General features: G+C 40.3%; 2 protein-coding genes across 5 annotated transcripts in view; both read right to left on the bottom strand.

Annotated features, from left to right (window-relative positions):
* Positions 1–984: 984 nt before the first annotated feature.
* kcne4 (potassium voltage-gated channel, Isk-related family, member 4) lies at positions 985–3,894 on the bottom strand. The gene is made up of 2 exons (XM_077541801.1): positions 3,684–3,894; positions 985–3,327 (listed from the first exon to the last, which is right to left on the bottom strand). Exon 2 carries the CDS (start codon positions 3,298–3,300, stop codon positions 2,767–2,769), a length of 534 nt encoding a protein of 177 aa, XP_077397927.1. The 5' UTR covers positions 3,301–3,327; positions 3,684–3,894; the 3' UTR covers positions 985–2,766.
* Positions 3,895–4,717: 823 nt separating this feature from the next.
* Positions 4,718–14,562, bottom strand: part of acsl3a (acyl-CoA synthetase long chain family member 3a) — a 30,993-nt gene continuing 21,148 nt past the window's right edge. For all 4 annotated transcript variants that reach the window (XM_077541794.1, XM_077541793.1, XM_077541792.1 and 1 more), the window contains exons 9-15: positions 11,483–11,622; positions 11,174–11,346; positions 10,669–10,743; positions 9,420–9,608; positions 6,822–6,936; positions 6,126–6,283; positions 4,718–6,040 (exon numbers count right to left, since the gene is read on the bottom strand). In XM_077541794.1, the coding sequence (XP_077397920.1) occupies positions 5,883–6,040; positions 6,126–6,283; positions 6,822–6,936; positions 9,420–9,608; positions 10,669–10,743; positions 11,174–11,346; positions 11,483–11,622 (1,008 nt within the window). In that variant the 3' untranslated portion in view covers positions 4,718–5,882. The remainder of the gene's footprint in view (positions 6,041–6,125; positions 6,284–6,821; positions 6,937–9,419; positions 9,609–10,668; positions 10,744–11,173; positions 11,347–11,482; positions 11,623–14,562) is intronic.

The raw sequence follows: 14,562 nt of genomic DNA, 5'->3' as shown, positions 1-14,562 counted from the left end.
TAATGAAATAGTGCTCAATTACTGATCATGAAAAATCATCACCATTCTGCCTAAACACTTGTGCACCCTTCTTATGTTATCATACTCACTGCTAAACCTTTTTCGCATTTGATCAGTTCTCATTTGAAATACTATCCGACTACAGGACATGATGAAAAATCATCATCAATCTGTCTTCTCTATTCAAACACTTAATAAGCACTACGACAACATTACGATGAGTGACATCACAGGAAAATGAAGTCAGTATACCAACTGTGATCAAGTTAATATTTAATCAATTCTCATTATAAATAGAATCCGAATTCAGTGTGTCATATATGCAGTGATCTGTGATCGCCCTGGCCAACTTTACATCATCCACCCATGGAGGTCTGCTTGCAGTTCCTTAATTGACAATTCCGAACATCCGGGCATTTCTTATATTTTCGCAATGCAGTGCAATGCAAATGGTATATTGTACTGCATTTGTCTGTGACTAGCATATAAACCAAGCAGATTGTTATAGTAGTCAAATGACACTTCATCACATTTTGAAATGAAAATAATCCTCACATAGTCCAATGCTTTTTTAATGAGCGGAATTGCTTCCTTTCACAGAGTTGACCACCATTTTGACTTGTGACATAAGTTCGGAATAGTCAATAAGTGTATTTTGCTTACTTGGATCTTCTGCATAGACTCCAGCAAGTCTTCTTCTGTTTCCACAATGTCAAAGACTGTGTGCCTCTGGTGTGCTGATTTTAAAGGGAATGAGAGATGCTGGCTGTGTTCACTCCCACAACGGCACAAATGCACATTTCTAACTGTACACGTCTACGAAAATACCAAAGAAATAAAACTCCACCCATGAGCACAGTTAGACTGTGCTTTGCGCTAGACATGCACTGAGCACAAAAATAGGACCCCTGGGTTATGTAATTATATTACTGCTTGAAACAGGTCAAATGATATTGGTAACACCACTGCGTACAACCAGAATACTGCAAAATAAAATAAAAACATTTCATCAAATTAACACATATATTTAAGTCATTTTAAAAGTGTTGTCTTTGTAGAGATGTTGTAAACTCTTGATCAGACACGGTGTTCAGTTAATTCAGAACCGTGCAACAGTGTACGGTATATTTCTTTTCAGCTTTGCATGGAATCATGACGTGTGGAAGGTTAGTTCCAAAAATAACATGAACACAACACAAAAATTTCTTCCCTCTCATTTGACCCCTCATTCTATTTACTTGGTTCATTGAATAACCACTACAAGACTGCCCCCTATTGGTACCATGGTGTATAACAACAAAACAACAGCTCTCTGCAAGTATTGCTGTCTTGTACAAAGTAAACCATTTATTTTTCTCCCTACCTCTTAAATTAAGACTTACATGGTGATAAATACTAACATTCACAATGTTCGTTATAGTGATCATGCAAATTTACACCATAGATTATCAAAGCGCAGATCAGGAAGCTAAAATTTACATTTGTTGACAGACAGACAGACAGACAGACAGACAAACAAACAGGTCTATTAACAACCTTTCAAGTGCGTTCCAGGTGCATTTAGATAATAGGGGGTGGGGGGTGTCAGTTTCAGTTCACTGAGCCAAAAGAAGATAGCCGGTTCCTTGGATATCCTGCAGGATGAGTCATCAACCCAAACTAGAGGGCGTTTGCAGAGAGGCGAGGCACAGATACTTCAAAAGAGAACACAAAATAGCAATCCAACTTCGTGGTGTTTTACCTAAATGGTCACAAACCACTTAGGTAGGCCACATAAACTCACCATTTTTAAACATGTACTTAACAGCACAGACAATGAATACAATCAAAATCACATGCGAAATATCATTTCAGTAATCACAGCAGAATTGCTAGGATCGTTTTTCCTCTTCACTCTCACAAAACAAGCATTATTAGGATGGATAAACAAGTCTTTTGTTTGTTTGTTTTTACAAATTACATGCACAATTGAATCACACAGCAAGATAAGCAATAACATAGTCTGTACAATCAGCAGTCTGCATTAATAGAGCATGTAAAATGGAAAGTAAAAGCAGGTTCCTCTATAGTACCATTTGCTGGATAGTGAAGCATCCCTGATTAAAAAATAAAAATAAAATAACACACAAGAATAGGCTCATTTCTGAGCTGATGTGTGCATGTGGATCACACTAAACGCCTCATACGAATGTTCATATGACCACAACCCCGCAAGGGGAACATTTATTGCCCATTCATTCATTTTCTATGTCGGATGTCGCAGGTGGAACCTATTTGAGCAAACATTGGGCAAAAGGCAAATGTAACGATACGATTCATCACTTGTGGGTGTTTATTATTTACTGCCCAATTTAAAGTGTTGAAAATGACTTGCTCTATTTGATGATACAATGTGTTGAACAAACGGTGTCTGATTTTGGAGGTACAAGGATTCCGACATGTTATCGGTTCAGTCCTGACTAACCTGTCAGAGTTTAATTTACAGCAAAGATCTGCCCCAGGATTTTTTTTCCCCCGAATCAGCACGAAATGTGCACTTTTGGTTGTTCTTCCAAGCATTTCATGTGTAATCTTTAATTTTGTACGTAGGCCTAGGCCTACATCTCAGAGACTGCACTTTTTTACTTTTACTTCAGTATAGAGTTGAATCAGAACACCCACTTTTACCATGTCTTTCTTTGAACAATCTGTAAGTGTAAGTGGTTCTTCAACATCATTTGGCAATATGGCCCTGACGAATCATACGATTCTTTCCTTCCGTCCTTTTCAGCCGGAATCCTCCCCACTGTTCTCCACTGCCCCCTTGGGGGTCTCATCCGGACCCTCCCCGGTGCCGCTGTCCGACTCCTCCTCCTCGATGGCCAAGCGCGTGTCCGCGGAGGAGCACAGGGAGCTGACGCTGCTTTGCTCCGTGCAGAGCGCGCAGGCAAGCGGAGAGGGAAGCGCGCTCTCGTGACGAAGATGTCCGAAGAGGTTGCCGTGGTTACCGGAGAACGGCAAAGCCAGGTTCAAAGAGCGCCCCCCCGCGGCGGCCTCCTCCGTGTAGGAGAGGCTGTGCTTCTTGGGGAGCGCGCCCCACTCCCTTTTCTCCTCCTCGTGCACGAGGGGCGTGAAGATGTTGGTCCTCCTCTTCTCCTTCCTCTTGGAATGGAAGTAGCCCAGCATGATGCCACAGAGGAAGACTCCGTAGAAAGAGATGACGATTAAAATGTACAAGTACGCGTTCCCGCTACTTTGCGCCGCCTGAGCGCGAAGAGGGGATTGTGGGGACGACTGGGTGGAGTTCTCCAGGTGCACCATCTTGTCACAGAAGCCTCGCTTGGCAAACTAAAAAGAAAATGAAATCCGTTTGGATATACTTGTCCCACAAACATGAAATATGTACAAGTAAATTGTGTAATTAATCTGTATTAAATATGACGTATGGAAAGTAAAACAGCACCATCTGCTGGATCACGAGTGTCTTTATCTATTTATTGACCTATCTTCTCTCCGTGTACTACATTGAGTGTCGTTATTAATATTATTAACATTATATTTTTAACCTTACAGACTTTTGTGTAAAAAAAACAACAACTTCATGGTATTGATAAGCGGCAAAAGAGATTATAAATTACTCCCCCCCCCCCCCCCCCCCCATATAAACCAACATAAATGATCTTTAAACATCATTGTTAACTCACCAAAACGAGGGTCAAATTTGATGAGCCTTGAACGACCAGCGTGTAACTTGTTGAAGCTCTTTTGGAGTTTGGCAGATGTTCTCCAAGGATGACATTATTTATACAGTCGCCACCCCCTACTCCAACTGGTGGAGTCACGTGGAGGGGGCCGCCTGTGTAACATGGCTTGTGTCTGAGCCTGCGCGTGGAAAGATTAAGAAAACACAAAATGTCGTCTTACGTACAGCTGTTGGGATAGAAAACTCCATCCACAATCTTGACAATTTTTTGTCACATTATTTGGCTGTACAAACATGTAACACAATCAATATGATTCATGACTGCAGTTGTACAACACTGATAAATTTTTTTTCAGGTTTTTAAAAAACTGCATTTTATGTTGACTTGGGTTCTTTGTTCATTTGATATTAAACATTAGTAGGTAAACCTTGCATAGAAAAATTAAGACTTGACAGAGTGCCCCCTTCTCAAACTACTACAGGGCCTATACTAATACTTGTTTCCCCCCATGGTACTGTACATGGTGTTTTTGGACTGCGGGAGGAAGTCAGCGTACCTAGCCTGTTTCCATCAATAGGTTATTATTATCTAGTCAGGTGACTTTTTGTTTCACTAAAATGAGAAAACAACAACTATTATTTCTACTTTTAAAGCTCTAGTGCAGGGATGGGGCCACAATGTTTCATTAGCGCTAGTGGAAATGTTAAATTTTCCATAAAACAAAACAAACAAGGGTTTGGGTGCAAATCTACAAAACAAAAAAAAAAAAGAAAAAAAAAAGTGCCACTGTAGTAGAGGAAATATGTTTATAATCCCCCCCGCCCCCCCACGCACACAAACATTTGAGGGGGAAATACTCCAGAGGCTGCTCACACCAGGACCAGGAAACGCAGTTGGTCATCCCTGCTGTGTAACTTACTGATTATAAATCAGTGTTTAGTATGCTGTATTTTCAGCATCTTCCAAATACTTTCTACCAGCTGAAACAGTCCTGAAACAACCAGGTTCTCATATTCCGAATATCCTTAAACACCTTATCAGAAAAAAATGTTTATTTCCTCATTTTGATTTTTACAAAAGAGAGAAAAAAAATCAATATAAATACAGTTCATTCTTTCAAGCAACATCTCCATTTGCAATGGCACATTGTGATAAATACTGTAATTTTAAGTCAGTTTATTTCACCCTGGACCACAGAACCTAGAAATAAAGAAAACCCCCACCAGAGGCGATACAATTTTATCATAGTCCCTACATGTAGTGGTTTAAGTCTCAAGACTGTCCTTAGCTTATATATGAGTTACTTTGTCTTCTTAAAAGGCCATGCCATGAAAGACACGTGAGCAAAGTGTTCATTCCTGATATTGAACATCTTCTGTAATCAAATGCCTTTCTTGGCTGCGTATGAACAATTTTCCCGTTTGCATTGTTCATCAAAATGACGCTGATTACAGAATACTATAATATACATAAATAAATTCTTTCTGGAGTGTGTGTTCAGAACATTGGAAAGTACACTCTGTTAAGAGTACAAGGGCTGCACAGACTAAACACTCATCTGTTTCCTACTTTGAAATAATCCCATTAGGTGCAAAGCATTCAATTTCAGATACATTCATAACAATGTGCTATTAAAACAGTTTAGAAAATACAATTAAAATGTGCAATTTTTCTGTGCTTTTGGAATCAATGTGCATGCTAAACATGCTTGAGCAGACCCATCATCAAATTTTAAAATGCAGAATCAATATTCAGGCCATATGAACAAAAGACCGACGCGTCCCCTGACCTGCAGGACAGACAAAATTATAATCATTTTAAGATTTCAATAGAGATCAAAGAACAACTACAAGTGTGCAATCAAATGCAACGGAAAGCTTCTTGCTGTGAAACTCAAGCGAGTTCAACAGACAACATCTTAAGCACAGCACAGTCTGTTTCATAACTCCCATCTGAAACAATAAAACACTTGACACTAAGGTCGAACACATGGACAAGAGAGGAAAAGGCAGCAGCAGGCAAACTGTTTGCACTTCCTGGAAACTTCATGTCTACAGTAGTGTGCACTCATTCTGCTTTAGTTCAGCTACAAATTCAAGTAGGAGCAACCAAGGTGGAACTGGCTAATGGTCCAAAGGTAAAACACAACCCCCGTAGTTTGGAACTTTGTACATGACTGCTTTGTGGATGGACTCGTCATCATTTCCCAATGTACATCCTTGCAATCTCATTGCGGTAATAGTTTTCCAGCTCCTTTCGCTTGAGCTTGAATGCATCCGTCACTAGGCCCATCTCAGGAGTCCACATGTCCGGACTCAGGTGGATCTTGCGAGGGATCTCGAAGCGCTCGAGTTGGGCTAAATGAAGACGGTAGATATATTATCAGCATGCACTTCACGAGAGAAAAATAAAAATAAAAAATTCCAGGTCGAGTCTTCCTACCTGCTAGAGCGGCTTCTGTGACGACCTTGAGCACCAGCTCTTCCATCAGCTTGTTTTTACAAAGCTCGTCCCGTGAGCCGCGGATCTCATATTGGTCCGCCAGGGCTTGCAGCTGCTTCTGATTGGGCACCACGAAGGCTATCGCGTAGGTCTCATCGCTGCAGCAGCAGAACAAGTCAAAGAAAAGTCAAATATAGTCCATCTGAATGCACACAATCAGATTACTGACAGACCTTGTTCTAGTACCATCCATTTCTCTTACCAGTGTTTACAAACCTTTATTATTTGGTATGTATGGATATGATTTATAAAACACAAAACAAAACAAAACTGACAATTGATTGGTTTGGTCTGGTTGTTAAGTGCTAGTTAGTAGCAGCTAAACTATGATTGCTAGATGGGCAGCCTGTGCTAATTATTTGTTCAAATCAGAATTGCTCTTTTTTTCTGTTTGATGACATAGCTTACACAACCGCTTTGTTTACTCCACATCACTTTGGAGGTACAAGCCATGGTGAGGAACTTCTGTCAAAATAGATTCATCTTTTGTAGGTAGTGCCGTAATGTCATAGATGCCCATCAACTGCACGTTTAGCTGTGTGATTGGTCATTGTTTACTACTTCTTACTATTACTTTGTTTACATCAACTTGCAAACCAAGAAGGAAAAGCTCAACGTTGATGCCTCCCAGCTCACCTTCTGGCATAGGCACAGATGTTGTCAACCAGAGAGCAATTCTTCAACACAGCTTCCACTTTTCCCAAGGAGACGTACTCTCCTGCTTGTAGCTTCACAAGGTCTTTCTTCCGATCTGGAAATACACGCAAGACAGCTTGTAATGTAACATCCCATGTGCAAGTTGCTCAATGTGTTTTGGATAACAATGAATCCTGTAATACTGTTATGTGTACTGTCCCTTTAATGGAGCGGTCACTATGTGTGACCCAGAAGTGGATTCAAAATAACTGAAATGTTAAAATGTTTATGTGGCCGATTCTCAATACGCATTCTTGTCCGTACTTACGTCCTTGTGATGTCTTGAAACGTCATCAGTCGTGGCCCAAGTACTGTTCCAATTGCAAGTATGTAGAAAGCAAAAGCATTGAATGGACGGAATACCCGGATGTTGTTCTTACTGTGAACTTCCTGCTTGTGACGCATTGCCGTATCTGTACCACATGACTAGATGTTATATAATTACGAGTAAAATTTTAAAGTTTCATTTGAAATTAAAATATACGTGGGATTTATCCAATTTCCGATAATATTGGGGGCGGGGGGGGGGGGGGGGGGGGGGGGGGGGGTTGTTCTGGAAAGATACCGGGGTGAGAGTTGCAGGTTTTGTTCTGATTCTTCTGAAATTGTGATATCTTATGTTCAAGTGTGCAGATCCCAAAACCATAGGAAAGAAATCAAGTTTGACGAAATTTATTCCAAAACACAGCTGCAAAAATACAATAGTACACTTGCAAATGAAAGGAAAGAGCTTGCAAAAGGCAAGAATCAAAACCACCTAAACAAGAATACCGTCCGTCCCCCCCAATCAAAAAGCACAAGATTGAGGCGCATAAAGTTGAACTGTATAGAATGTGCCACAGACGATCTTGCCGATCTGTCAGCTTTATGAGATCGTCAACACAATAAAGCTCTTAACGATCTAATATCGTCATATTGCCCCACCCCTAGTATATAGTAAATCATATTTCAATATATATTAATATATTTATATATAATATTGTAAATTGCAGTTGTTAAACTAAGTTGTGTAAAAAAAAAGGGGGGGGGGGGGGCAGCAGCGATCCAATGCAGCAAACCTGCCATGTCTAGTCTGCCTAAAATGAAAGAAGAAGAAAATACGTGATGCTCCTCCGCTGCCATTCGCTCCTTGAAGTACGAAATGCATCTTGGGATATATTCACAGCCAAGCCAAGCCAAGCAGCAACCAATGAAACCTTGGTTTAAAGGTGTATTCAAGGATCTTCTCAAAAAGTAGAAGCCAAACGTCCGTTTGTCACTTTTTAAAAAATGCGCATGTGGCCGAACGTGAAAGCTTATCTTCATCAGTCTCTGCAGCCAGCATCACTTCATAGACGGATGTCCTCTTGCGGCTTTGAGCCATTTTTAAAGTATGCGGGGTGGTCGGGGGAGCTACAACAATGAATGGCTGAATCCAAAGCTTAGCGGCTACATGGTACAAACACTCGAAGTGCCCATGCGCAGCTAGGGACGAGCACACACGACGTTGTTACGGCAGATTGATTGACGGGATCAAGAACTAATCGTTAAGATGATCCACCTGGAAGACGCAGCAACCAAAGATCCTTGAATACACCTTTAAGCTAGCAAAAAAGAACGACATCCGGGAATTCCGTGTGGTCTTGGCTTATGCGTACTTTCGATTGGAACAGTACTTGGGCCGCCAGTGATGACGTCTCGCAAAATCACAAGTAAATAAGTAAAGTTTTTAACCGATGTATGTTGTACAAACACATTTTGAAACATTCAAATAGTAGTACAAATCCATTGAAAGCAAGTCACATGATATAACTGCGATGAATTACGGAAATACACCAGCGAGATATGCGTGCTTGGGAAGTACGTTCTTGAGACCGGGCTTACCAAGACCCTGCGTTGTGTAACGTACTCCGTGTTCTTGATATTGAGAAATGGCCTGTGTCTTTGTTTTACTTTCAAACAAAAACAAAAGTTGCAGAGAGTTCCCAGGGTCAGCAACATCTCTGGTAAAGTTAACTGAAAATGTAAATAAGCAGTTATCTGAGGTTAACCACTGTTTTAAATGAATCTATTATCAGCTGTCAGAAAAAAAAAAAAGAAGAGATTTACAAGTTACAGTGCTATTTAAGTGTACTCCACTTACTGTACCATTTTAAACAAATTGTATTTTTCTCCTCTGTTGGACTATTAGCGTTTTTTGCTTCTCCCCCCCCCCCCCCAGTTCAAAAGATACGACTGCTAACAGACTATAACAACTGTGTAAGAAGGAGCTTTGAGTGGACACTATTTTCTGTCTGCTAAATGTGGAGTCTGTTGGTTCCCGATTTGTTAAATTGAGGTTCCACTGTATATCCAGTAGATCGCAAATGACTTAACTATCTTTGGGTTTGTTGAATGGTGGTACATATTGTAAATCTATATTATTAACAGTACTATCATGATTACTCGTTGAGTCTGCCTGACTTGACAATGTGGTTTTCAATAGAACACCAAAGAACTATTTTAGCATTTAAGACAACTTGAAAAAATCCTTTTGCCTTTAGCCTTCCTTTAGCTCACCAATGATCTTGAGGCATCCGTCTCCATGAAACTCTCCAATGTCTCCAGTGCAGAACCATCTTTGGCCGTTCTCATCCACAAAGAAATCACTTTGGTCCCCTCGGTTCTTATAATATCCCATAGTTACATTGGGTCCACCAATTAGAATCTCTCCTCGTGGGTATGGTTTGTCACTGTGAAGGTAGCCCCCTGAGACACACATGCACACACACGCACACACACACACACACACACACACACACACACACACACACACACACACACACACACACACACACACACACGCACAACATGTGAATATTCTCTTTTGTAAATGAAATAAATGAATAATGACTTTCATATTTATATTTATAAACCCTGTCTGCAAAGCAAGTGAGCCATAGACTGATGTGTATTTAACTTAATTTTCTGATATCAATATTTAACAATTAGAGTATGATTTGATACCTTATGTAAAATGTGTTCAAGTTCCACAGGAATTGGAGGTTCCAGGATTTTTTTTTTTTAACAAGGTAAAAAAATCATTTTATCTAGTTGAGTATGAGGCCCACATTTTTGTAGGCTTTTGACATGTTGCATGGATTGGCAAAGTGAATGTGAGAAAATGTTTTTGTAAGAAAGATGGAAGTTCTACATCGTTGTCATTACTTTGAAAGTGGAACCTATAAAGTCAAACACTATCTGTTATGTGACCCTTGTTTATTTCTAATTATTTGAGAATTATTTTCCAATCTATTGTAACTGAAATAATCAGTTCAAACTGTTGCAAATATAAAACATTTACTAACTCCATAGGCAATGTTTTGCACCTTTTACATTTTAACAACTGTCATGAAATGAGAGGTGTTGAAAGCCTATATAGGTCCGCGTGGACATTTTTGTGTCTTTAAAAAAAACCAAAAAAACTTTCAGGGACAATGAACACTACAATGGACAGCTGTTCAAAAGTTGCTTTCTCCTATACCTATATGAATGAATCTCTAAAATAAAGTCTTTAGAGATCCTGATGTTGATTATCATACTTTGTGCAAACAATGTTTGGTCAAATCCAAGTTGTTTGACCCAGATTCATAAGACATTTAAATTTGGGAGATTCCACTGCAGTTTAGTAACTTCTGACCACAAATTGCGTGTGTTACACGTGAGATAAAAGAAATGACAGCAACACTGTGTATGTGCGTGCAGAGAGCGAGGGGAGGGGCATGGTGAGGTGGGGGTGCTATTTCCTGACCCATATAGCATCACTCACCCTCTACCCAGTCTTTGAGCTTGATCTCACAGCACACTACCGGCCCTCCCACTCGCCCGGAGCTATAATCCCACACTGAAACAGATCAAATACACACACGTAGACAGCATCAGGAAGTGCACTCGCATCAATCAACAAGTTTTAATACCATGGCGACATGACCCGCTGTTCCACTATGGCAGCCCCATCCCAGAGGAATGCCCAAACCAGTGAGCTGCAGGCTGATTTGTGGTTGCTGTCCATCTGGGAAAAGCTAGTCATAATTCAATCTGCGATTTCAAAATATGGTACGTTTGTAAGGAAGACATTCAAAATGATGACTCACTGTATGACAGACTTAAAAGGAATTTCCTTTGTTTCACTGAACACTACAATACATTACACTAAGTCATGTTATTTCGCAATCGTGTTATAAACCAACAAATATTAATACAAATATTTTATTCTCATTTAGCATGTATGATTTACGATCAGCTTGACAGCTTTCAATTTTCATTTTGCCTACCTTCGCTAACGGTTCCGGCTCCACAGGTCTCTGTCAGGCCGTACCCCTGACCCACAGGGCAGCAGAAACACACATTCATGAAGCGTTGGGTGGCAGCGGAGAGTGGGGCCCCACCCGAAAATAACACTCTTACACGACCTCCGAGAAGAGCGCGGACTTTTCTGAAAACCAATCTAGATGGGCGCATACAGAAAATAGTTTTTAGCATGTAGTAAAAGTGAAATGCACTGTGACGTTTCTCATTTATTGTTACTATTAAAATAAAATAAGCAGTGACAGCAAACGATACTTCTGAAGAAACTCACATACTTGTCACACAGAGGTGCACTCTGGCCTTTGCGGAGTTGATCCAATTTGTAGTTGTAAGCAAGTGTGAAGAGTGTTTGCTGGACAACGTTCATCTCCTCAACCTTGGCCATCACATTCTTGTAAATGCGATCCATGATCTCCTGTCGTCAGTGGTGTAGGGATGGAGTTTGGACAGGGACAATAGCGATGTGATGAGTGCTTGTGAACAATGAGTTAATGTGAGAACAGCACAGAAAGAAATATATTCCAATTTAAAAAAAGAAAAAAAAAATCCTATAATTTTTCCCACTTAATTTGAAAAGGGGGTGTCAAAATTATTGTGTTAATTTTTACTTGAAACTTAAAGTTCCTTTAACGCCACATTATTTTTTAAACATACGACTAATAACCGCCCCGTAGTTAAAAAGCTTATACTGGGGGAATTCCAGTTGCAACGCAGCAGATATGTCCATGTCAAAATTTTGCAATAATAATAATAAAAATGCATGTATTTGTGGAAATTGGGGTCAAGTTATATTTTACAATTTTAAAAATGTGCAGAATTTCACAAGTTGCTTCATGTTAAAATTAGATAGCTCTTAAGATGAAAAGAAAAATGCACTGAGCTGTCACCACGTTACAAATAAAATTATGCCATCTAGTAGCAGAAAAATGACAACACAATTCAATATCACACTAATTTTTTACATCCTTTTAATTGAACTCAATTTTATGAATTATGAAATCACTGTATCAATGGCGGGCGGCACGGTGACCGAGTGGTTAGCACGTCCGCCTCCCAGTTCTGAGGACTCCGGTTCGAGTCCAGGCTCCGGCCTTCCTGGGTGGAGTTTGCATGTTCTCCCCGTGTCCGCGTGGGTCTTCTCCGGGTACTCCGGTCTCCTCCCACATTCCAAAGACATGCATGCCAGGTTAATTGGGCGCTCCGAATTGTCCCTAGGTGTGCTTGTGAGTGTGGATGGTTGTTCGTCTCTGTGTGCCCTGCGATTGGCTGGCAAACAGTCCAGGGTGTCCCCCGCCTACTGCCCAGAGCCAGCTGAGATAGGCGCCAGCACCCACCGCGACCCTTGTGAGGAATAAGCGGTCAAGAAAATGGATGGATGGATGTATCAATGGCTAAAATATGCAGCTACATTTCTGGCTAACATTTTTTCCCCACTTTTGTTAATAAGAGTATGCTTATTATGAAAACATATGTATTTAATGTATATTTATTCTACATTTACAACAGATATAAAATTTTATGATTAATTGTGTGTTAACTTGAAGTCATGCGATTATGAGTAAAATGTTTTTAATAAATCCGATGCTTGTCAATGGTCACCAATTAAACACAGATTGTCGCTATTTGCGCTTTAAGCGCAGTTCCACTGTGTAGTTTTAAGTTGTAATATCACCATCTAGCACTAGATGGCAGACATGACTTCATTTGCACTTGTACCAGGTCTTATACTGCCCTATGATACAATGCGAATAGGATTATTAAAAATTTGTGTTGATTTTTGTGGGGGAAAAAAATGCACAAAATGAGTCCATTCACAATGTTGATTTTCCGTTTAGCAGTTTGAGCCATCCTGAGAGCCCTTTCCACCGGAAAGAAAAATATCACACTATGTGGTTGGTTATTTTTTGTTTTCAAACCGTTTGATGTTGAAGACTTTTGTACTAAGAGACTGTGATGTACATTGGTAAAAAAAAAAAGAAAGACAAAAAAATAATAATTAAATTGCATTTTGGTCATGAATCTGGTTAGCAAGTGTGTGGCCCTACGTGGCCCCCCCAGCAGCATTGATGGTAAAATTGTGGCCCCTATTCATCATCTCGGTTGCAGATCCCTTGGTTAGTAAGTCAAGTTTGCGTGCAAAGCAGTGGCAATGGGAGAGGAAGTATGCCGTTGTCATATCACTGCTTTGTGAGGATGCGTGTGAGCAAGCGTGCATTTCGTGGGGATGACCACACGGGGCTTTCTCACGTTCTGTTCACAGCTGTGAATGGTTCCAGAGACTGGGGGCCTCTGCCCTTTGCTCTGCAACCACTGGGAGATAGGGGAGGAGGGTTTGTTGTGTGTAAGAGTGTGCTGAGGCAGAAAGAATACAGCGGAGAAAAGCATATTGCCTGGAACTTGCCTGCGTGTAAAAATGCTCTTGAAGTGATCCATCCATACATACTCAAATTCATTTGCTATATTGCTTGTAATATTCAGGGCCACGTGAGACTTTGGACTGCTCATCGGTCATTCATAGGAATACACAGAAACAGTCACAGTTCACACTCAACATTCATGTTATCACTAATGACAATAGTGGCTGCACGTAAGAATTGCTAGTGAATTCAGTTACTAGCAATTTAACATCTGCTTCACTGGCAATTTTTAAAATGAAATAATTAACATGAGGAGTCACTAACTACTGTAGATGGGTCAAAATATCACAACTTTAAATTGTGCTTGTAAAATCGAATTATGGTAGTTACAGTTGTTAGCTTTTAATTGTTTGTCATACATTTTAAAAGGTGCATTGCACAGTTCAAAAAGGTAATAATAAAGCTTTTTCTTCATCTTGCATGCTTCACCACTGCCCAGACGAGTACAAAATAAAACAGCCCTCATTTTTTTTTTTTTTTTTTTTTTTTTTTAACTTTGACTGCGACTATCAGCTTGTACCCTCCCTTCAATGTGGTGTGTTCAGGGCTAACGCTCCACTGTTTCTTGGGGGAGGGGAGGGGTGGAGTAGTGGAGGGTGACGTCATACTCGTCCCCGCGGACATTTAGTGTTAGCTCGCCACAAAATTGGGATGGAAACTTAAAAAAACAAAAAAAACAAAAACAAAACAAAAACAAGCGGCCAGCTCCGGTCACAGTCCAAACTACAGCTCACGCTCCAACAAAACTGAATGAATGAATGAATAAATAAATAAATAAATAAATAAATAAGAGTGCACGTACTCGCATGCGAGCTTGACACAGAGGTTGCAGTTCCGCTTTAGTCCAGAGGTGGCAATCGTGAGTAAAAAAAGTGAAACTCCACAAAGCAACGTTAATTCTAGCTCACACACACGCACACACACAAACTAAAGATAGG

This window comes from Festucalex cinctus, chromosome 13 (assembly GCF_051991245.1).
Source record: "Festucalex cinctus isolate MCC-2025b chromosome 13, RoL_Fcin_1.0, whole genome shotgun sequence".
In the NCBI taxonomy this organism is placed as follows: Eukaryota; Metazoa; Chordata; class Actinopteri; order Syngnathiformes; family Syngnathidae; genus Festucalex; species Festucalex cinctus.
This window is presented reverse-complemented; position numbering and strand designations above follow the sequence as displayed.